The sequence below is a fragment of the Athene cunicularia genome, assembly GCF_003259725.1.
Source record: "Athene cunicularia isolate RWA chromosome 6 unlocalized genomic scaffold, athCun1 chr6_part1, whole genome shotgun sequence".
Taxonomy (NCBI): domain Eukaryota; kingdom Metazoa; phylum Chordata; class Aves; order Strigiformes; family Strigidae; genus Athene; species Athene cunicularia.
Window position 1 is genome coordinate 11,276,995 of NW_020799105.1, and position 22,083 is coordinate 11,299,077.

Consider the following 22,083-nt stretch of genomic DNA (forward strand, 5'->3'; position numbering starts at 1 on the left):
GGTCTGCAGATCTGTTTCCAGGACAGCCCCAGTCCTCCCCCTTCAATATTTCTCGTAAAGCCTTTCTGAATGAGGAGGTTGAGAATGGCCTTTGCAGACAGCTCCTGCTCAGTAAAAATGTGGTTCAGTCACACGATAAGAGGTCTGACAGCTCATAAACTCAGTGCTTGAGATAGTACATGGGGAATGAGCAGGAGGCACATTGTTCAGTTAGCAGAGTAATTGAGATAGCTTCTCCTAAAGTCTAAGGCAGGTGATGTCCAGTGTTAAGGTGCCAAAAGTACAGCTGGTGGTAACGAGGAATATATCCTAGAGAAATGCCAGTGAACTTGCTCTTCTGCTGCAGGTATGGAAAATATGTTTCTGCTCCCTGCTGTGTTATGATTTCTCTAGCACAAGCTATGATTGCTTATGCTTCTTGATTTTTATAAAGCTGCTCTTTCTACCTCTCTCTTCTACTATTTTGATCATGCAGTAATTGTTACATTACCATCTTGTGTGTTGTTTCTGAAAGAAAGGCTGTTGTTGGGAGGGAAGAATGAAATTGATGTGGACCTTTTGGAATCAAAATTCCAAAATTGCTGAAAATGAGAACAGTTTGCAGGGCATGTTTCTTTTGCAGCTGAGAATGATGTGAATGTTAGCTATGTTGATTGTAAGAATTAATTGGATTTTGATGAGAATATCTTGAGCTTCTTAGGTTGGAAATGTTGATGAGTGCTAAACAGTAGGCTGATCTCCCTTGATGGGGTGGGCTGGGCAGGACAGATGTTAGTTTGCTGGATACCACAAACCTATACTTAGAGCAGGAGAAATAGTCTCTGAGGGAGTGGTCCCAATCTGCAAAACAAAATCTTTGCTGGGTGATCATGAAGGAGGAGGTCAGGTGACCTTGCAAATAAGCTGATCCTATCCCAGATCTGGGAGTCTGTGACTTGGTTCTTTGTACAGTTATCTCTTGTATTTGTGGAGGGTAAATGTGTCTTATCTGCTTTGTTCCAGTTATAAGCTCTGCAGAGCTGCCTTTGGATGCTGATGTGCAAACTAGCAACCTGCTGATAACCTTCTTGAAGTACAGCTCGATTGTGATGCAGGACACAAAAGGTAAATGAATTCTGTTGATGCAGCTGTTGATGCAGCAAGCAGTGCTTCTTGAAGTCAGGAGGGCATAAGAACATGTCTAGTGACTCCAGAAATAGAAGTTAACTGGAGTCTCTTTAGAGAACTGAAGATTTCACCTTTTGAGAAAATGAAATGATTTCTTATTGTGAGATAAGAGTTATGAGACTAGGAGAGACCTAGTGCTGGCAGGAGAGAAGTCAAATATGGAAATAATGTAATAATAATAATAATACCTAATAACCAAGCCTGTACCTATGCAGGAGATGTGAGAATATCTGATTCCCAACTGTCTGTCAGAGTAGGGAAATCATGTACCAGAGAACTGTATTTTTAAGAACATTAGAAGCTGACACAGGAAGCAAAGCTCAGCATTAGAAGGAAATATTTCCTTTGTCCTTTCGTACTTGCTGGTTAAACAGGCAGCTCTTTAATTATAAAGAGAACAGCTGTAGCTTACACTGTACTGGCAATAATTTGCTTAGAAGATATATTTCCATATTGTGCTTTTTGTTTTTCCTGATAGTTTTGAGGGGTTAATTTCAGCTTGCTGGAGTTGAAGTATTGCTTCATCTCCTGCTTAAGGTACCCAAGGGTGCTGTTTTGCCCAGTGGTTGTATGGGCAGGGCCATAGTGTGAACATAACAAGTGATCTTTGTACCATATTTCAGCCTATTACTGACTTTTGCTGTTAAGTTAGATGCAACAACTGAACAAAAATAAGAAGATAGCTGCAGAGCTTTGATACATTGATTACTGAACTTCATGAATGCTTGGCACTCAATAAAAGCAGGCAGGAGAGTTTCTTCTACCTGCTAGCTTACACTGAAATTGTGGCTGGCTGTCTTGTTCAGCTTGTTCCTAGCTGAGGAATAATTGAAGTTAGGACCAAAAGGGACTTCATGAAAATATCTAGTGCACCCCTCAAGACCAAGGCAGAATGAGGTTTACCTGTATCTTTTCTCAGTGATTTTGGTAACAGGTTGCATGAAGACACTCTGATAATGAAGCATCATTTTAAGACTGTCCATTCCAGTGTTTAACTACCCTTATTGTGAGAAAGCTTCACGTGCTTCCTAAATTCTTTGCTGTGATTTAAATTAATCACTAGTTATCTTCTCCAAGATAGATATTGAGAATAGATTTACTTATTCCTTCTTTGTGGTCAGCCCTTATGTATTTGAAGTCCGCTTTCATGTTTCCTCTTATTCTGTCTTTAAGCTAAACCATGTCAATCTTTGCTCAGTCATTTTTTATAGATTGCACAGTGCTCTACTCATCCTCATTTGCTTTTCTTAGGGTCTCTCTTGCTGATCCAAGTCTCTGGTGGAACGATTTTATGTTTTTCTGTTTAACTTCTGCACTTATTAGCTGCTGTAATATAGAAAGTCTGCCTAGGGCCTCAGGAACTGCCAAACTAGATTAGTTTCAGCTGGAGTGAAATCTGATAGAGGGGATTCCTTACTAAACAAGCCAGCAAGAGATGAGTTTATTCTGGTATGAGACAGGAGTTGATGTTTCTTTCTTTACTTTGGTTCTAGCTTGTATAACATTTGAAATTTGTATGACTGATAGACTTAATCTCCTTGCCACCATGGTAGTATGTGGCAATGAGTTCCACTGATGGTTTAAAAAAAGCATGCCTTCCAAACCAGTGCTTACTAATTCGAGTGGGTCTATTCCTCTCCTTATATTCTGATTAGGCCAAGCATGGAACAGGCTGCCCAGGGAAGTGGTTGAGTTACTATTTCTGGAGGTATTTAAGAGACATGTAGATGTGGCACTTAAGGACATGGTGGACTTGGCAGCAGTGAGAGGTTAATGGTTGGACTTGATGATTTTAAAGGTCTTTTCCAACCTAAATAATTCTATGATTCTTTGTGACACCAATATAACAAGAGAAGAAGAATGAATAACTAATTTATTCCATGTGTCTTGAGATGGGAGAGAACACTTAGAGGGGAGACTGGTTTGTTCCACGTCCAGGACTAGGCAGTTGTTTCGGTACTGTCCCAGACAGCATAATTTAATAGATTGTGTTTGCTAGATCCTTATCTTGTTTGCTCTCTTTTGTCAGTCAGAGGCAACTGCCTTGGAAGAAACAAACTCTGCATCATTTTTTCCCATCTATAAAACAGGGTACATACTGTTATACCTCCTCATAGGAAGTGGTATGCTTTGTTCCTTTAAGGAAGGATCCTGTGAAAGTATGAAGTGTCTGTGTGAGTACCTGCCTGCATAGCTGCTGAAAATGGCATGATATTCACAACAGATCAGCTGAAGGCGAGTACTTGGTGCAGAACAGGAGCCTGTACAGCACAATCCCCAGAGAGAAAAGTGGTAGCAGCACCTAGAGAAATATACAGGGAGGTCTTACAGTGGGAAAATAACAAGGCTCCAGTGTATCAGAGTTCTTTGAGGCCATTTCTCCTGCTTTGCTGGAGTAGAAAACTTGTCAGGTAAACATTTTAGCTGAGGTAAGGAGACATAGAAGAGACTTTTAACTCTCCCATTCCAAAATTCCTCTTCATCTTACTTAGTGCAGCAAGATGAAATCAGCACTCTTCAGGGCACATCTTGTTAGTAAATGTCTGTCCCTCAGCAGCATAGAAAGGAAAACAAAAGAGGCATCAAACTAGACAGAACAGCTAGCTAAGACTATTCTATTTTTATAGATTACAGTATACACACTAACTAGTAAAGTGTTTGTAAAAGTGACCTGCAAAGATGCAAGGACTTCGGCTGATGCTGTCTTCTGATTTCTGTGAAAGTGGTCTGACTGTTTCAGACTTCCTTCTCCTCCAAGTTTGGTATCTGAGGTGGCATGCTTAGTAGTCGTAGGCTTTAGAGAAGCTGTTGGAGGTCTCAGGAATGTGCAGTTTTAAGCTTCCTCAGAATTTAGTTATAAGCATGTTGCGGTGGTGGTATGTTTTGTATGTGGTGCAGGTGGCTTGGTTTTTAGAACAAAGGTTTTTAAATGAGCTTGATTGGACAGTGCCTTGAACAACCTGATCTTAGCTGGCCCTGCTTTGAGCAAGAATTGGGCCAGAGGTTTCTTCTATTCTAAGTTACATACAATCATAGAGTATCTTGGGTTTTTTGGTATTTCAAGGTTAAAATTGAGAGAGAAGAGTTTTAAATAATCCAAATTAAAACAGCATTTTTCTGCCTTTAGTCCCTCTCTATTTGTGAGTCTTTCAGTCTTCAAGGTGCTTGAAGTTGTAAAGTGAATAACAAGTTGTGGAACGTGATCAGGGTGGAACTCCATTGGCTTAAAATCCTATGTCTTTGCAGACATCCTTCTTTCATGGTTTTTGCACAGAACAAAGTAGGTCATGTCTGTCAGTACTGGGGTTAAAACTTGGGACTTTGAGCATAATGTCAGGAGTCATTCTGCTACACCATGCTATGCCTCTCCCAAAGCTTTGCTGCTTGTTTCGTAACTTACAGCAACGGTGGTCTCTCTTTCCCTCTTGTCTGAGAGGGAAAAGTGCATCTCTGCTGTGACAGAAAGGCAGGGATTAACCCTGGTATTTAGAATATCTGTGAAAGTAAAACTTAATTAGACAGAAGCCCCACTGATAGTGCTGTTGGAGGTTCAAATCAGAAACTTTGCTGTTGGCAAAGACTGGCAATAAATTGCTAGGATTTAGCGGTCAGGCTGGAGGGAGAGTGCTTAATGAGAGTAGTTAGGCTATTAGCTATTATGGAGGGAGTAGGAGTATGAAGAATCTCCAGGGGTGGGCTTTTCTCTTGCTGCAGCAGCTATCTCACTCTTCAGCATTGCTAGGCTTGTGTGGGTCATGGAGGACGTGTTTTTTCTTCTTTGCAGATGAGCACCGGCTACACAGTGGCAAGCTGTGTCTGATTATCCTGACATGCATAGCAGAGGTAGGTTTCTTGTGTGAAACTGTTCAGCAGATGGTGTGTTACAGGGATCTATCTGCATGCACATCCCTTGCCTCCTGTTGAGCTGGAGCTGAAGATCCACAGTGGTGCTAAGTAGTGAGGACCTCAGGCACTTAATGTTTTGCTAATAAACCTGATGCAGTACTGTTAAAACTGACTTGAAACTTGAAAATTGGATAATTTTATTTGGGTTAGTCAACTCTCAGGGATGAAGAGAGAAAAGAGTGAACCTAAGCCTTTTTGCTCTTAGCTGGTGAGTGACCTTGTGCTGTGGCTTTTAGATGAGTAATGTGCTAATGGCTTTCAGCTTTGTGCTGTTCACAGTAAACATGGACTATGTCATATTCCTTCTGCCTAACAAGGATATGAGTCTGAAAGAAAGCCCCATGGCTGTAGGGTCCCGACAAGTAGCAAATCTGGTAGTAGGGTGAGAAAGTAGTATTACAGCTATGTCAGCAGCCCTGGCTGAATGTGGTCCTGTCTTATGGGAAGTATGTATTAATGGCTTGACTGATGTCCTGAATAGTGATTGAGTTTGTGTGGCATTTGCATTTTCCTTGCTTTGAAGTAAAGATCTTTCATTGTTAGCAAAGAATAAAAACCAGTAATGTTGGTAGCCAGTGTAAGGATTCTGAAGTAATGTTTCTTTAGGATGCAGCCTGAAAACTGATCATCTGCATTTCAGATATTTATAATTAAATGCTTTTGGCAGTTGAGTTCTTAGGTGGATGCATAGATAATACAAGATAAGAAATTCTGTTTCCACATAGCAAGGGTGTGTTTTGTTTCTGGTATTAGAGAGGAGGGTATATTCATTACCCAGCCTGGCTGTGCATTATCTGGAGGAATCACTTTGATTTAAAGCTGTTTGTGGAATGATCTTTGTCTGAGGTGTGGGACAGCTGATAGCGCTGCAGTAACTTCTGGCATGATGGGTCCATCAAAACATAGATATAAACCTTTGTTCACACAGTCACGGGAACTTGGTGCTGGAGAACCACCTCATGCATTATACAGAACTTGTTAAACTCTTGACACTGTGGTGTGTGCAGTCCAGAGTTTGGATGAGCAAAGGAGGAGAATGGACAGTAAATTGCTAACAAAACAAGCAGTAGTGCAGACTTTAACTAAAGTGGAATTGGAATCAGGAGGTGTTTACTTTTGTGTGACTGGAGACATGGGTGGGGTCAAGAGGAGGTGACAGGTAGCTTTCTAACCTTATAGCCATATGTTGGGAGTTTTACACTGAAACGCATGTGATTTGAGAGGCAAGTGGAAGGTGTTGGACACTTGGTTGGTTATTCATATCTCCTCACTCTTCTTGCTCTTTTCAATAGGATCAGTATGCTAATGCTTTTCTCCATGATGACAACATGAATTTTCGAGTAAACCTACACAGGATGGTGAGTCTTTTCCTCCAGATGGTCTGCTTTCTCTGGGATGAGAACACAGAGGATTTGAATCCCTGTATGTTAAAAACTGTGTCACAGACGTCTAACCTAGATTGCTAAGGCATGTGGAAAAACTGTGAGAAACGCAGTAGATGGGGAATGATTTTGAAATCACTCTTAGAATGCCTCGCTCCTTCAAAGAACAAAGAGCTGGTTGCCCTGTTGGTGAATTCAGAGGCCTGTGTAGCTGGGGAGGAGCTGTGTATTATGAGGTCTCTGGGGAAATCAGTGGCAGAGAGAATGTTCTGCCTTAATCTTCAAGCATTAGATCTCATGTGATATATTAATAGCCAGCTGGAGTTACACCGAGTGCTTTAATTTGGTTTATGCTTCATCCTGGGTGGGGTGATTCACCTTTAAGGTGCTTTTTCCTATAGGTATCTGTGGAGGAAGCATCCTTACCTGGCTCATGAAGCTTTGTAGTTACAAGTGACTTGAATGGTTATCCTAACTTGATGCATTATGTCTTCGTGGTACCAACTTCGCAAGTTCCACCTCATCTGACAGTGAAGCAGCACTTGAAAGTGTCACTAGTCTAGGAGAGAAATAAACATCTTAATTTATAGTGAGCATACTGCAAAGATGCTAGTCATTCTCACTTAACAAACTTGCCATTCAATTAGCCTTTCTGGTCTGTTACAATAAAGACCAAAGCATTTAATACTGTACACACTGTTAAGAATGCAGATCAGACTTCTGGGTCAGGAGCAAATCAGGACGTTAACCAAAGGGGAGGAATTGCTGTGTAATTTTTTTTTTTTTTTTCCTTCCTCCCCTCCACATCCTATAATATAATAGTGCCTTCCAGTTATACAGCTAGAGAAACAAAAATCCAGTGGTCAGTGTGCTGAAAAGCAGATACAATTTTGCTCCAGCTACAACCTTTAGGGTTAATACAGGTGAGATAGCAGATGGAGAAAAAGACAAAGGGAAGCTTGTGCTGGTGGTATTATTTCCATGAGAAATACAGTAATACAGAGAACATCACTTCAGACTTCTGCTGACTACTTTTCATCTTTTTGTGTGTTTGAAGCCAATGAGACATAGGAAAAAAGCAGCAGACAAGAACCTGCCCTGTCGCCCACTGGTGTGTGCGGTGCTTGGTGAGTATTGTTAAGGGTATGTGTATGCTTGTGGTTCCTGAAGCATCTTTTGTTCTGCAATAGAAATAGGAGATTTGTGGATTAAGGTGGGGGGTGGATGGACTTGAAAGGAGGGCAGTTATGTACTAAAGGTATTTCCAGCAGTGGACTGTCTATCTCTATACATGTTTGCCTCACGGAGAAATTAAATTCAAAATTGCTGCTCTGTATCAATAATTCCTATATACATTTACAGGAAGTTTTTCAGAAGCTTGTTGTCCTCTCTTACCTGAATTAGTAACAGTAGGGAGGGAAGTTGATTAATAAATTCAGTCCTTTAGGTGAGTGTGGTAACAGTTAGTCACAAGCACTTTGTAGATGATGTGATGAGGGCAAACCTGTGGAAAGGACACGTGTTTGTGAATGTGTTTGCTGGGCATTTAGCCTTTTCTGAGCAAAAACCCAGTGGGAATGTTAGTAGCTAGGGTTGGTTTTGCCTGTGGATACGGAGGCACAGTTGAAAGCTTTTCATGCAACACACGATTAAATTGTGACACTTATTGCTGTGGGAGGCCAAAAGCATAAATGGGTGCAGAAATGGATGGAGCCTGGATCCCTGAATGACTCTTAAGTCTGATGATATGGAAGCAGTCTCAGACTCCAGCATTTTCAAACAGGTGATTGTTGAGGCCAAGACACAACAGCTGCGTGAAGAATCTTTCTAGACTTACCAGATTTCACGCCCTAGAGTGTTTTTCATCACTATTGAGTCATATTGCTGGGCTATTAGTGCCCTAGGAGGTTACATCTCATAGTTGTTACCACTGGCATGGGTTAAGCATTTTATGCTGAAGTTGTGTTGGGCAGAGAACACACACACACACACACACACATATTCAATTAGCATTTATTAGCTGAACCATGGTAACACCTCTTTCAATTGTATTTCTATGCTCTTTACCTCTTATCCTCATATTGGGAGCCCTTAAATGTTACAGACGTTCTCCTATTTTTTTTCTTACTCTTTTTTCTGAACAAGTCTGAAGCAGAAGCTTAGCCAATGTTGAGATCAAGATAGGTTTACTTGCTTCAGAATTTATTTCAGGAAAAAACAGATGTTCTCTACAATGTCTTCTCTTTAAGTAAACATCTAGGTTGTGCATTGTTTCTGGTAAGAATGGTTTTCTGAAATGTACTTCTCAATGGAATTTTCCATTAGTGACAAGGCTTGAAATAAGAGAGCAGCTCTAAGCACCAGAATTCATGGTGTGTTCTTTATTTGACAAATAGTGCGGGAAAACATATGGGGAAGCAGTGCCTCAAAGCAAATTACATTACGTGCCCTCAGTTTCCAGTAGTTTTTTAATTCCAGAGAATGTCTAATCCTCTTTAAAACAAACAAAAAAAGTGACATTTCTTCATCTAAGTAGGATTATTGTCTGGTAGAGGTAGGTAGGTGGGGTAGTTTGACTTCCTCTTTGTTGTCTACTAGAAGTTAACCATAGGTAGCTCAATACTTAGTTTATCATTTTCTTTTCTGTCAGATTTGATGGTGGAATTCATCGTAACACACATGATGAAAGAATTTCCTATGGATCTCTATGTGTAAGTGTCTGTGGGATGACTTGTGATTTCATTTGAAGTTTGAATTTGGGTGGAACTCTAGTCATAGAGCAATCTTCCAGCTGAAATAACACGCTGTGGCTGGTGGGGAGCAGGATGGCTTTTCATGAACTCTTCTAGCAACTTTTTCAACTTCTAAAATGCTCTGTGTGCCAGAAAATTGAAAGTGAAATGAATTTCCACCTTTCAGACAGATTTCCTAATCTATTTGATGAAACACAAAGAGCTTTTCAATCTGAAAAAAGTTTCATAACACAGAGTCTTTGCAAGAATCCCCACTTCCCAGAAGATGAGTCTTGGTGTAGAAACTGAAAAGACAGTTTTGAAAAACCAAGGATGACTGACATGTGGCCTGGAAGGCAATGTGCAGAGTGGGAGAGAGGTTTAAGCCTGAAATAGCTTGCTAGGCAGCAAGGGGTAAAACTTAGCAATGGGGAAAAGGAGAGAAGAGAACAGGGCTACACATGAGCACTCCATGTGTCCCAGGAGGCCCCTAGAATGCTTTGTTCTGCTTTAGCCTGGAGGGCAGAAATAGGATTTAGGCAGATCATTGGCTTTGCTCTGACTGTTTGTACAGTACTGAATTTCCCCAAGGCTTGAGCAGCACTGTATTCTGTAGAAGAGATAAAGATACATAGGCTGTTTGCCCTTAAGGTAACTTTTCAGCATGTTCTGATTTTGCCCAAATAACCCGGCAACTATAGTGCCTTTGCAAGGGTTGTACAGTTCAATTATGAGTTTGTGAGAAATTATTTTTTAATCACAATTACGGAATTAGTTGTAGATGGGTGTAGTGCATTGGAATTTCAGAAGAAAGGTGTGAAGTGCCTTGGGCTTGAAAGTAAGGTCACATCTAGAAACCCTATGAGTGAAAATAATGAGCAGTACCAGCCATCAATGGACATCTGTATCCATTCATTTTGGCATGTTTGCGCGGTCCTGTCATTATGCTTCTGTCTGAAACCATCCCATAGCAGACACAGTTATTGCAGACAAAGTGGGTGTTCTGAATGCACAGCTAGTGTCATACTTCTCTGCAATACATTTAAAAGGTGACAATATGAAGCTGCTCAATGGAGGGTATATTAAAAGAGAAATCCAGGTTGCTTTGACCAAGGGTGTGTTTTGTCCATTACATGTATTATGAATACTTGGCACAAAGCTAAAAGACAAAGACACTCCACCAGGATGGATAACTTCATAACTAAAGCAGTGTAGTCTGGGACTCTGTAGGCTGGTAGCTGGTGCTCTGGCTCTTTAGGCAGGGGTACTAGGACTGTTATGCCCCTCCTCATCCCTTTTCTTCCATGCCTTGATTTCACCCAGAAAACTGTATGTTACTGTATACAACCATAAGGTTTCAATGCTGAGATATGTCTGCAGAGTATTTTGCATTAACAGCTACTGTAATTTTAAAGAAATGTTTTAACTCTTCTCAGATTCTCTCTGGTTAAAGTTGGGGGTTTTTTTTGTAGTGGCCAGTTTTAGTCTTAAAGCCAAGCAAATATGTAGGTGGAATGGTACTGGGCATTGTCTGGTACCAGCAACATCAGAAATAGCAGGTCTCTCCTCAGGGCTGATCTGAAGTCAGCTGTCTGTATCCTAGCTGATTTGCTTCTTATTCTTAGTTGAATTTGTGAGAATCCAATTTGAGATAGCTGAGCATCACATTAAGTACTCTATTATAAATGGTTTTATCTTTGTCTAAAGTTAGTTTCAGTACATACCCCATTGTGGTATTTTGGGGATAATCTACGGGTCAGAAAAGAATAATGTATACTTTCTGTATATTATTTCTTAAGGGTTTGTAAAGCCTTGTTTTGAATTCTTCACCCCATTTTGAATAACTTCCATGCAGACTTTTAAAATTTGGTATCTCTCTGTTTGTCTGATGTGTGGTGTATTTTCAGAGAGATGTTGATATTAATGAGATAGTGGTTTTTGAGAACTGAGGATTTGGGGAAAAGGAATTTTTCCTATTTGAAGTCTTCCTTCTGTTTTTTTCTAAATGTCAATAACTAAAAATAGCTTGGTCTAACAAATTCAAATTCACATATATTTTCTGTCTTGTCGTTAATGATAGCTAGTGCTAGAGAATTTACTCATTATGTTGTATATTTAGTTCTGGTGTAATTTATGAAGAATGTGGACCTAAGAGTTTGTATGAACATTAGATGCTATAGAGATGTACAGAATTTGGAGACTTCACAAGTATACTTAGCTGTATGTTGGGGGATTTCAGAACTTGTAGATGTTGCTTTATTTGTTTAAGGAGACTGGAAAATTGGACAAATATTTTTACTTTTTTATATAATTAAACTGCATGCCTCAGTCAAACTAAAAATTCTGTGGTTGGTTTGATGCTGTCACTTCCTTTAGCCTCATCATTTGGGCCACAGAAACTGAAAAGCTCCATTGTGTCCAGATTTTACAAAATCTGAGCACAGTATCGTGTACATATGGTGCCTGCAAGTTAAGTAACTACTTTTGTGGAGCTTATGAGATCCTCAGGTAAGGACAGCAAAGAGTGGGAAGTATTAATTAGATGAAAACAACCAACTTACATTTGTAATTGGTCCAATTGTGTTGAGCTTAAACTGGCATACAGGCCCCTTTGTCTTGTCTCATCTGGTTCTTTCTTGCGGGTGTTGCTTCCGTTTAGGACCCCAAAGCCATGAGTCCCATCTTCCTCTGATAGGCTTTGAGTTTGTCTGTTTCCCTTCTGTTGATTTCAGAGACATTTCCAGGTTTGATGTAGAATTGATGGGAAATACAATGTAATTAATCCTCTGCCCTCTCTCTTCCAGACGGTGCATTCAGATTGTGCACAAGCTGCTGTGCTACCAGAAGAAATGCAGAGTGAGGCTTCATTACACCTGGAGGGAGCTCTGGTCAGGTACTTTGCATCTGCAGAGATAGTAAAATATGAAAAGCCCAGAGTGGCTATTGGGTGGCTGTGACTGTTCCGTTGCTACAGGGTTAAACAGCAAGCAGCAATTCTGTTAAAGCATCTTTATTTTGCTTCTTAGTTGCTACATGCAAATTATCTCTTTTGGAAAGCCAGGTCATTATCATAATGGTAGCTAATTTACTTTCTTGTCTGGCCATGATCACCATGGTATCCACATGTCTTGGTTCTTCTGTTTTATTACCTGAGTCCCTCTTCACCTGATTGGAGAAATCAAGTAATGTTTTATGCAGTAGTGTTTTTCTCTCAGATATTTGTGAGTAGAAAGTACCTCTTGGGTAAAGGGAGGTGGACCTTACTTATCCTTTTTACTGCAAGAGATGGATACATATAGAATAGTGTGTGCAGCTACTTCTGAAAAGAATAACCGAGAAATGTCGGTGGGAGGGAAGAGAGGCTTTTAACTCTGTCTTTTGCATTCATGATAGATAGTGTAGTTCATGTTGCTGGTATCCCGAGATATATAAGTATTTCGGGGATTTGACTTGTAATCTACTGGACATAGCTTTGTAGGATTGTTTTATGATGCAGTCATTGTGTGGAAGGTCTGAGGAAGGGGGTAGCAGAATGGATGATAAGACCTAATAGGCTTCTTTTGTGAATATGGTGTGTGCTTCTCCTCTGTCTTTCAAGCAGTGAAGTAGTTCAGGTAGAAAAGTACAGCTAATCCCCTAGCTATTGTGGCTTAAACAAGAGGTATAAAAATTCAGGGGAATTCCTGGAGCTGTGCTTGAGACCTAGGATAGGTGACTTGGCTTGTGTAATCCAACTCCCATCAGAAATTGGAGAGAGGAGGACTTTTGAAAAAGGTGGTGAGTTTTGTGAAGCTTTTCTCAATTAACACTGAGTACTTCCCTTCAGTAGCTTTGCACAGTTGAGTGTAGGTACAGAGGAATGAACCAACAATCTGAGTCACTTTCAGTTATTAAATTTTCACCTTGTGTGACACGTGGCCCATTCAGACTTTATAAATTATTCCTCTAGAAGGTGAAGTGGGTGCCCCTAATTAACGGATTAGTGTTTTCTTTTTGGTGGTTTTCTTCAAAACAGAGCCTCTAGAGGCATGGTAACAGAGCCTCTAGAGGCATGGTGGCAGTGTGGTGCCAGTTCAGGAGAAGAGCATGTACAATGTGGATGTCTATTGTGAATAGAAATTGCATCTGACAGCGTACGTGATACCTTCTCAGAAGTTACCAGTGAACCAGATCCATTACTGTTTGGCCAGGCTGAGCTGGGTCTTTCCTACACACTGGTGGTATGGAAGTCTGAAGTATAATGCCATTTGCTTGAAGGTACTGTTCCACAGTTCAGAGAGTGCACTCTTAGGGGAATCAAACTCCTTGCTACTCACTGAGATTCAGTATCTTGGGATATTCTTGTTAGCTATCTCTAATTAGCTGGTGTTTGTATAGTGCTTTGGAAACATAAAGTGCCTCAGAAGTATTAAGTACTGCACGTGCTTCAAAAGCAAAGCAGTAAAGTAAAATGCACTCAGATTGGTCAGGTTTCTATGACAGACCTGGAATGTCTGCACACCTGATGTAGCTGAAGAACTCCACACTCACTGTAGAATTCTGCATATTTAGGGAGATCCTCTCATGCGGCAGTAAATTACAGTAAGAATGTTTCAGGTATTTTTCTTATAGGATGTTGAGGTGAGCAGAAAGATTCTTCAGTAGCTGCTAGGTGATTCATACAGGCTGGAAGGCCCTGGGTTAAATACGTGCACCCGTGGAAGGGCACATCCTGGCTGCTCCAGGTGTGTACTTCTAGAGTGCTATATGTGGCAGACTTAATGCTAATTGCCAGCCCTATCTTGAGATATATTTCATAATTAACTCTTATCTCTGTCAGGGCTGCTCTTTGATTACCCAGAATGCTGCTTTGTTGTGAAAGAATGGCTATTTTTCTGGTCTTGATCTATCTGACAGATAATTCCAAACCAGAGCACAGGGACTTCTGAGTTTCTATCCTTCATGTGAGCATATTCCCTTTTGGGCTTTTAGATCGAAGAATTCGTTATCACTGCTGGATGAACAGCTAAAAGGGAGCAGCTATTCACTGTAAGATCTAAGATCTCAGGTTGTCCCATCAGGCATGCTTTACAGAAGGTCTTCAAGCCCACACTTGTCTTCTTGAATGACAAGGTGTATGATGACTGAAGCAGTGCCCCTGTTGTGCAGCATGGATAATAGCAATGGAAGCCCCCAACAGAGCTGAGTGGAACAAAGAAGCTGGAGGGAATTGGTGTAAGGAAGTATTGAAAGAAAGGGAAAGAATTCTACCCTGGCACGTAAAAGGAGGAGAGTTGTTTCAAGCAGAAAATTGAGTGGGAGAGGAAGACAAAGGGAATACTGTGGGGTAGGTAGTCGGTGTAGGGTGCAGAGGAACTGAGATAAAGGTTGTAGGTGGAAGCAGGAGTAATGTATGTAGCCTTCTGTTCACTTGCTGATTCTAATGTTAGCTAGTCTCTAATTAAGGAAAGCCACTTGTGTGTCATCTGATGGATGGATAAATGCTCTTCCTTTGTGGGTGCTTTGTCTTCACTATGGAAGGGCAGCAGCACTTTTGAGACAGTTTCTGCATTTCCTTTTTTGATTTTTAGGTTGCAGTGGTTGTAGAAAAAAGCAGTAGAGCCAGGTGTTTGGCATCTCTCAGGACATCTATCAGGCTGTTTGTGCAGTCTGTAATATTTGATAGTTTTTTTGTTATGCCACTGTGTGGCACATTGCTTACACACGATCTTACTTCTGTTTGACTTCCTTTTTCAACATCTGAGCTTGAGGAAGAACAGTATTATTAGTGAGTCTTAGCTTCCCTATTAGCTTAATTCTTTCATATAAAGTCAAGAGGCCAGGACCATCACACTCAATACAAGATAAATCTCTAGCTCTGCTGTCCAGATGACCAAGAATGTTTAGCTGACAGAGAATGATGCAGGGGTTTGAGAGCTGGAAGCGGGACTGACAGAAAGGAAGCTCTGTAGGTGGCAAAAGTAGTATATATAAGCTGGCTCTAGCTAATAGTGTGAAAATAAATGTCAGATCACTAGTAGAGCTAGATTCTGAAATATCCTAAAAATAGTGCTGAAGAGCAAAAAGCAATTGTAATTTGATTAGACTATGAAAATGATTACCGAGTGCAGTTACTGATAGGTGGACCAGACATTCAGATCCAGAGGTGTCTGTTGACCTTGGTTCCTCTTTAATAGACCTTTTCAGCAGATTTTTTTAGTTTCAGTTCAATCATCTGTGGTTAGTATGTGGCTCTTCCCATTAGGAGCTGAAGATTTTCAGGTTTTCCTGCTGTGACAGTGTACCATTACTGATAACTAGCCTGGAAATTTGACCAAGGTCAGAAACTGCAAGAGGATATGATTGTGTTGACCTGTTCCCTTACAGACATTTAGGCCAGTTGGAAATCTCCTGGATTGTTATGCCAGACACCTTATACTTTTAAAATACTGATTTACTGAATGTCAGGTGTAAGGGTAATTTGTAGAGCTGACGAAGAAACTTTAACAACCAGTTTCCTCTTCTCAGAAGCAGCATGTTATGCCCAGTGTTTTTCTTAAGTTCTGCCCCTTGTCATTTGAAAATGAGGTTGATTTTGCTGGTCATAAAGGTGGGGTTTGGGTTTTAGTTGTTGAACTCTTAAATAGTTTCTACAGCGCTTGAGTGATGGAAGGTGCTATATATGTTGTTGTTGTCAAGCATATAAGTTATGCCAAAAGAGTTTTTGTGAGTCATTTAAGCTTTTTATATAAAAAGACCTAATTTCTTCAACTCTTCCCACCTCAAAATTAGTAATGCTTGAGCAATTCACTCTGAGTTTAGGGAGTGCAGGTAACTTCTTTGCAGTTGCTATGGTTTGTTTTAAACAAAAGCCATATTTAAAGAAGCAGAAAAGCAATTCTAATATAGACTTATAATAGCAAGAGTGGATCATAAAAAATCTTAAATAATAATGAATAATGGTGAAATAGCCATTTATGAAGGTAAAGTAGAATTTAAAATGAGCTTTGCCATTAGTAAGGTCTAGAGTTTCTTAATCTTGTAGCTTAGTTAACTTGATAGATGCCAAATGCACTGTTAAAGTGAAGGTGCTTCATATAGGTAGCATTATCAAGAATTAATTTTTGTCTGTTCTTATTTTAGGATTATCAAAGCGTACTTCTGCAATGCTACCGGGCAAAATATACATTTTTCCTTTTTGTAGACTCCTTGGATCTTTTTGTCAGTTTCTGTATTTATAACATGAGGATAATATCGCTTTCAAAATATTTATGGGTGAATGCTAAATAGGTGAAAGGTTTCTCTGTGGAACATTTTAAAATAAAGTAGCAATATTTTTGGAGAGAGAAAAAACCCCACTTTAAATATGTATGACAGACTTGCCCTTATACATGGCATACTTAAGGTGATATTGTTCAGTTGCTTGTACTTTGCTTTGTTACTTCTGTGGCTGAAATACTGATTACTGATAGTATTTGTTACCTGTGGCATTTCTGGTTCTCCAACTGCTGATCAGGTCTGCTTGAGCCTTCTGATTTGTGTTGCTGAACAGATTGGAAATCAGGTGATGTTGTGTCTCCCCTTCATCTCTAATCCTGCTGTTACTGTCACATTCTTCAGCAGCTACCTGGCAAGGGAAGCTTGTCTTCTTGCAGCTCTTGTGGACTCAGGGTTCATATATACTGGTGTACCAGACAGTGTATGGTAATGGTAAAATGCCTGATCACTAGGTGCCCTGAGAGTTTGAAAGACTGTAGAGCCACTTGACAAGTTAGCAAATGACTTAAAGATTTTAGGGAAAAGAATTAAAGATCTAAAATTTGACCTTCTTACAAACTTGCAGAATATCTTATGCGACTTTAAAAAAATGTTACCAAGGTTCAAGATCCAACAGCACTGTCTTCTGCATCCTTCTGAAGTCTTAAGAGTTCAGAGGAAGCAGTCATGATCCAGCTGATGGTATAGATAAGGCTACTGTGGTAATTTCTGTGCTGCAAAGAATTCTATGATATAGTAACAAGGAAAGAAATGTCTTTAAACTGTGAGGGATTTGCAAGCATAAGAGAATGGTCTCTTCAGCACAGTATCTTCAAAGGTAACTAATAAAGGTCATGTGTAGGGATAGAGTAGAAGAACAGGAGCTTGTGTGTGAAGTATGAAATACTTTCATAAAGTGAAATCTAGGGTGAGTACAAAGAAGGTCTTTTTGTCTCTGTTAAAGGGTCTCATGTCTATGTGCCTTTTGATAGTGGGAGGCTGGCCTAACTTTTTAAAGCTGCACATTGGAATCTCCATGTAACTGAGAGCTCCCAGCCAGATGCTGTATGCCATGCTGAAGATCTGGGATCTCATGAGTCATTTGAGTACAAGGTGATGCTGGCTTTTTAAAAAGAGTGCCACCTCACTGAGGAACGAGGCTGGAAGTGGGAAGGATGGGCTCCCTCTGAAGTTCCCACTGGTAGTTCAGTGGGAACACCAGGAACTGAGGGAGGAAGAGGCAAGAGCAGTGTCCAGGCTGGTTAAAGGTGAGCTGCTGAGCAGCTGCAGTGGGAATGGGAGTTCTGAGTTGATGGGGTGGGTAAGTCTTTGGGATTATGACCTGGGAGGATGGAAAGCCTAAGGTGAATTGGAGGTGATAGTGTGTTAGGAGGAATAGGGGTCCTGGAGTTTAGGAGGGTCTAGGTGGGATGAGGTCTGGGGTTAAAAGGTTAGGGAGGGTGGGAGGTGTTACTGGATAGAAACTTTTGGGTTAGAAATCATTGCATGATATGGAAAGTGAGCTGTTCAGCATTTTTAACTCTCAGGGATGGGACTAAATATCCTTTTCCTATTCTCTTATTTTAATGCCTTCCTGGGACCGTTCTTCAGAATGGGAAACTGAGGAATGAGAGCTAGCGTCTAGCTTAGGTGTGTATCCTGCGTATTTTGTTTTCCAGTGCTGCTTAACCTCTTGTATGCTTAAAAGAGGAAAGGATGTTTTCTTCTCAGAGTGATATTTTAACCTTTTCAGCCATGCTTATGACTTCTTTCTGCGTTGAGTATGGACAGGACTCCATGGGTCTCGTATTAGCACCCTGACAGCAGAGATGCTTAGCTCTAGGATTGCAAAAATCAGTGAGGTCCTTTAGTATTCCTACGAACTGGGTCCTTAAGTTGAAATTTTGGAATTAGTGTTTATTTCTAAGTGACTCGGTAAATCAGTATTAAAATTGTGATTAACTTGCATTTTATGCAATGTTCTTGTTTATGGCAACTTACCTCACTGTTACTTGTAGATAGGTGACTGACAAGCTTTATCTCTGTTCCTTATCTTTGAAATTGAAAGAAAATAGTTAATATTGGCCAGGTGTTCAGTAGGAGCCCAACAGGTTCACAAGCATTTGTGCTTGTTGACTCTAGTCTGAGGAGGTGGAGTAGTTCTAAAAATCTATTGGAGAGAACGTAGTTTCTCACACAAACTAAAGGCTGTAACTGTTATGTATCATGGAATAGGTAGTAGGAGTTGGCAGCCCTTAGAGTTTCCTGCTTTATTTACCGATAGGAGTGCTGGTGCTTGCTTGGAGGTGTGGTACTGTGTTGGCACAACCTGGTACAGGAGTGCAACTCTTTGTCCTGCTATCTATTTCAGTGAATCTAGGAGAGGACTGAAACTGAAAGACAGTTTTATAAAATAGGTTTTGTCTGTAATTGTGATGTATGTTGTGAGTTGATATTCATTAATTTATTTAATTTGTACTCTGGTAGTGCTCCGTGTTGCCCTAAAGAAAATGCCGGTCAAACAGCTAAGCTCACTTAGAGGCAGAAGGATGTGTGACACTCAGAAGGAAGACTGCAAACATCTGCTTGGAGTCTTCTGCTGCCATTCGCAACTAACTGGTGGTCTAATTTCATGTTAACCTTTCTGTGTTACCTCCTTCAAGCAAAGCTAAGACACTTCTGTGGTAAGAGCACACAGCCATTTGGTGAAATGTGCTGAGGGGCTCCGAAGAGGTGGGCAGCAGCGAGGGACCCTCCTGAAAGCATCAAAAACCCGTGACAAAACCGCAAGACATGAAGGCAGAAGCTCAGGGAAGAGGGAGAGCCTTAAGTTGCGCCCACCCCCGCCCAGGGCCACGAGGGGGAAGGGGACAAAACATCGACCCATCTGAAGTGCATGTATGCCAATGCACACAGCATGGGTAACAAACAGGGAGCTTGAAGCCATGATGAAACAGGAAAATTACAATGTCGTAGCTATTACGGAAACATGGTGGGATGTCCCCCATGACTGGAGTGTGCCAATTGATGGCTACAAGCTCTTTAGGAGGGATAGACAAGGAAGGAGAGGTGGTGGGGTGGCGCTGTATGTTAGGGACTGTTATTGCTTTGAGCACAAGTGTAGTGAAGACAGGGTGGAGTGTCTTTGTGTTAGAATCGGGGGAAGGCCAACAGGGCAGATGTTGTAGTAGGAGTCTACTGTAGGCCACCCACCCAGGACAGAGAAGTGGATGAAATATTCTGTAGGCCTTTAGCTGAAATCTCACAATCACTTGCCCTTGTTCTTGTGGGAGACTTCAACTTCCTAGACACCTGCTGGAAATACAACACAGCAGAGCGGGACTAGTCCCGGAGATTCATGGTATGTGTGGGAGACAACTTCCTGATGCAGCTGGTGAGAGAACCAGCCAGAGAAGGTGCCCTGCTGGATCTCCTCTTTGTGAACAGGGAAGGACTGGTGGATGATGTGGCAGTTGGAGGCCGACTAGAGCACAGCCATCATGAAATAATAGAGTTCTCTATTCTCATAGAGGCCAGGAGAGGGCTCGGCAGGACTGACATCCTGGACTTCAAAAGGGATGACTATGTCTTGTTTAGGCACCTGCTTGAAAGGATACCTTGGGAGATGATCCTGAAGGGTATAGGGGTCCGGGAAGGCTGGGCGCTCTCTAAGAAGGAAGTCTTAATGGCTCAGGAGCAGGCGGTCCCCAGGTGCTGTAAGAGAAGCCGGTGACAGAGAAGACAACCGTGGCTGAACAGGGAGCTTTGGCTGCAACTCAGGGAGAAAAGGAGAGTTTACAGCCTTTGGAAGAAGGGGCTAGCCCCTCATAGTGATTACAAAGAGGCTGTGAGGCTATGCAGGGCAGAAGTCATCAGGTCTAAAGCCCAGCTGGAAATCAATCTGGCTTCAGCAATCAAGGACAGCAAGAAATGTTTCTATAAGTATGTCCGTAGTGAAAGAAAGACCAAGGAGAGTCTCCATCCCCTGCTAGATGCAGGAGGAAACATGGCAACAAGTGATGAGGAGAAAGCTGAGGTGCTTAATGCCTTGTTTGCCACAGTCTTTAATAACAAGACTAGTTGTACTGAGGGAAGACAGAGACTGGGAGAACGACCCCCCTGCATTCCAGGAGGAGATGGTCAGTGACCATCACATTGCATCAGATAGACACACACAAGTCTATGGGACCGGACGGGATACACCAGAGGGTGCTGAAGGAGCTGGCTGGGGTGCTCGCCAAGCTGCTTTCCATCATTTACCAGCAGTCCTGGCTGAGTGGGGAGGTCCCAACAGACTGGAAATTGGCCAATGTGACACCCATATATAAGAAGGGTTGGAAGGATGATCTGGGAAATTACAGGCCTGTCAGCTTGACTTCGGTGACTGGGAGGCTGATGGAGCAGCTCATCCTAAGTACCATCACAAAACATGCAGGACAACCAGGTGCTCAGGCCCAGTCAGCATGTGTTTATGAAAGGCAGGTTCTGCCTGACAAACCTGATCTCCTTCTACAACAGGGTAATCTGCTTATCGGATGAGGGAAAGGCTGTGGATGTTGTTTACCTTGACTTTAGTAAGGCCTTTGACACCACTTCCCACAGCATTCTCCTGGCAAAACTCACTGCTCAAGGCTTGGATGGGCACACGCTTTGCTGGGTAAAAAACTGTCTGGATGGCCGGGCCCAAAGAGTTGTGGTGAACGGAGTTAAATCCAGTTGGCGGCCGGTCACGAGTGGTGTCCCCCAGGGCTCGGTGTTGGGGCCACTCCTGTTTAACATCTTTATTGATGATCTAGACGAGGGGATCGAGTGCACCCTCAGTCAGTTTGCAGATGACACCCAGTTGGGTGGGAGTGTTGATCTACTCGAGGGTAGGGAGGCTCTGCAGAGAGACCTGGACAGGCTGGAGCCATGGGCTGAGGCCAGCTGGAGGAGTTTCAATAAGGCCAAATGCTGGGGGCTGCCCTTGGGCCACAACAACCCCCAGCAGCGCTACAGGCTTGGGGAGGAGTGGCTGGAGAGCTGCCAGTCAGAGAGGGACCTGGGGGTGCTGATTGACAGCCGGCTGAACAGGAGCCAGCAGTGTGCCCAGGGGGCCAAGAAGGCCAATGGCATCCTGGCTTGTGTCAGCAATAGCGTGGCCAGCGGGGACAGGGAAGGGATCTGACCACTGTACTCGGCACTGGTGAGGCCGCCCCTCGATTCCTGTGTTCAGTTTTGGGCCCCTCACTACAAAAAGGACATTGAATGACTCGAGCGTGTCCAGAGAAGGGCAACGGAGCTGGTGCAGGGTCTGGAGCACAGGTCGTACGGGGAGCGGCTGAGGGAACTGGGGGAATTTAGTCTGGAGAAGAGGAGGCTGAGGGGAGACCTCATCGCCCTCTACAGCTCCCTGAAAGGAGGGTGCAGAGAGCTGGGGATGAGCCTCTTTAACCAAGTAATAAGCGATAGGACAAGAGGGAATGGCCTCAAGTTGCACCAGGGAAGGTTTAGACTAGATATTAGGAAGCATTTCTTTACAGAACGGGTTGTTGGGCGTTGGAATGGGCTGCCCAGGGAGGTGGTGGAGTCCCCATCCCTGGAGGGGTTTAAGACTCAGGTCGTCATAGCGCTGAGGGGATCTGGTGTAGTTGGGAACTGTCAGTGCTGGTTTAACGGTT

The 22,083-nt window shown here is 42.1% G+C and overlaps 1 protein-coding gene across 1 annotated transcript in view; it reads left to right on the forward strand.

Moving 5' to 3' along the window:
• The window catches only part of ARMH3 (armadillo-like helical domain containing 3), a 133,092-nt gene that overhangs the window by 28,452 nt on the left and 82,557 nt on the right, over positions 1-22,083 (forward strand). The window contains exons 15-20 of the mRNA XM_026851282.1: positions 1,003-1,104; positions 4,952-5,010; positions 6,366-6,431; positions 7,513-7,582; positions 9,106-9,166; positions 11,992-12,080. Of these exons, the coding sequence (XP_026707083.1) occupies positions 1,003-1,104; positions 4,952-5,010; positions 6,366-6,431; positions 7,513-7,582; positions 9,106-9,166; positions 11,992-12,080 (447 nt within the window). The remainder of the gene's footprint in view (positions 1-1,002; positions 1,105-4,951; positions 5,011-6,365; positions 6,432-7,512; positions 7,583-9,105; positions 9,167-11,991; positions 12,081-22,083) is intronic.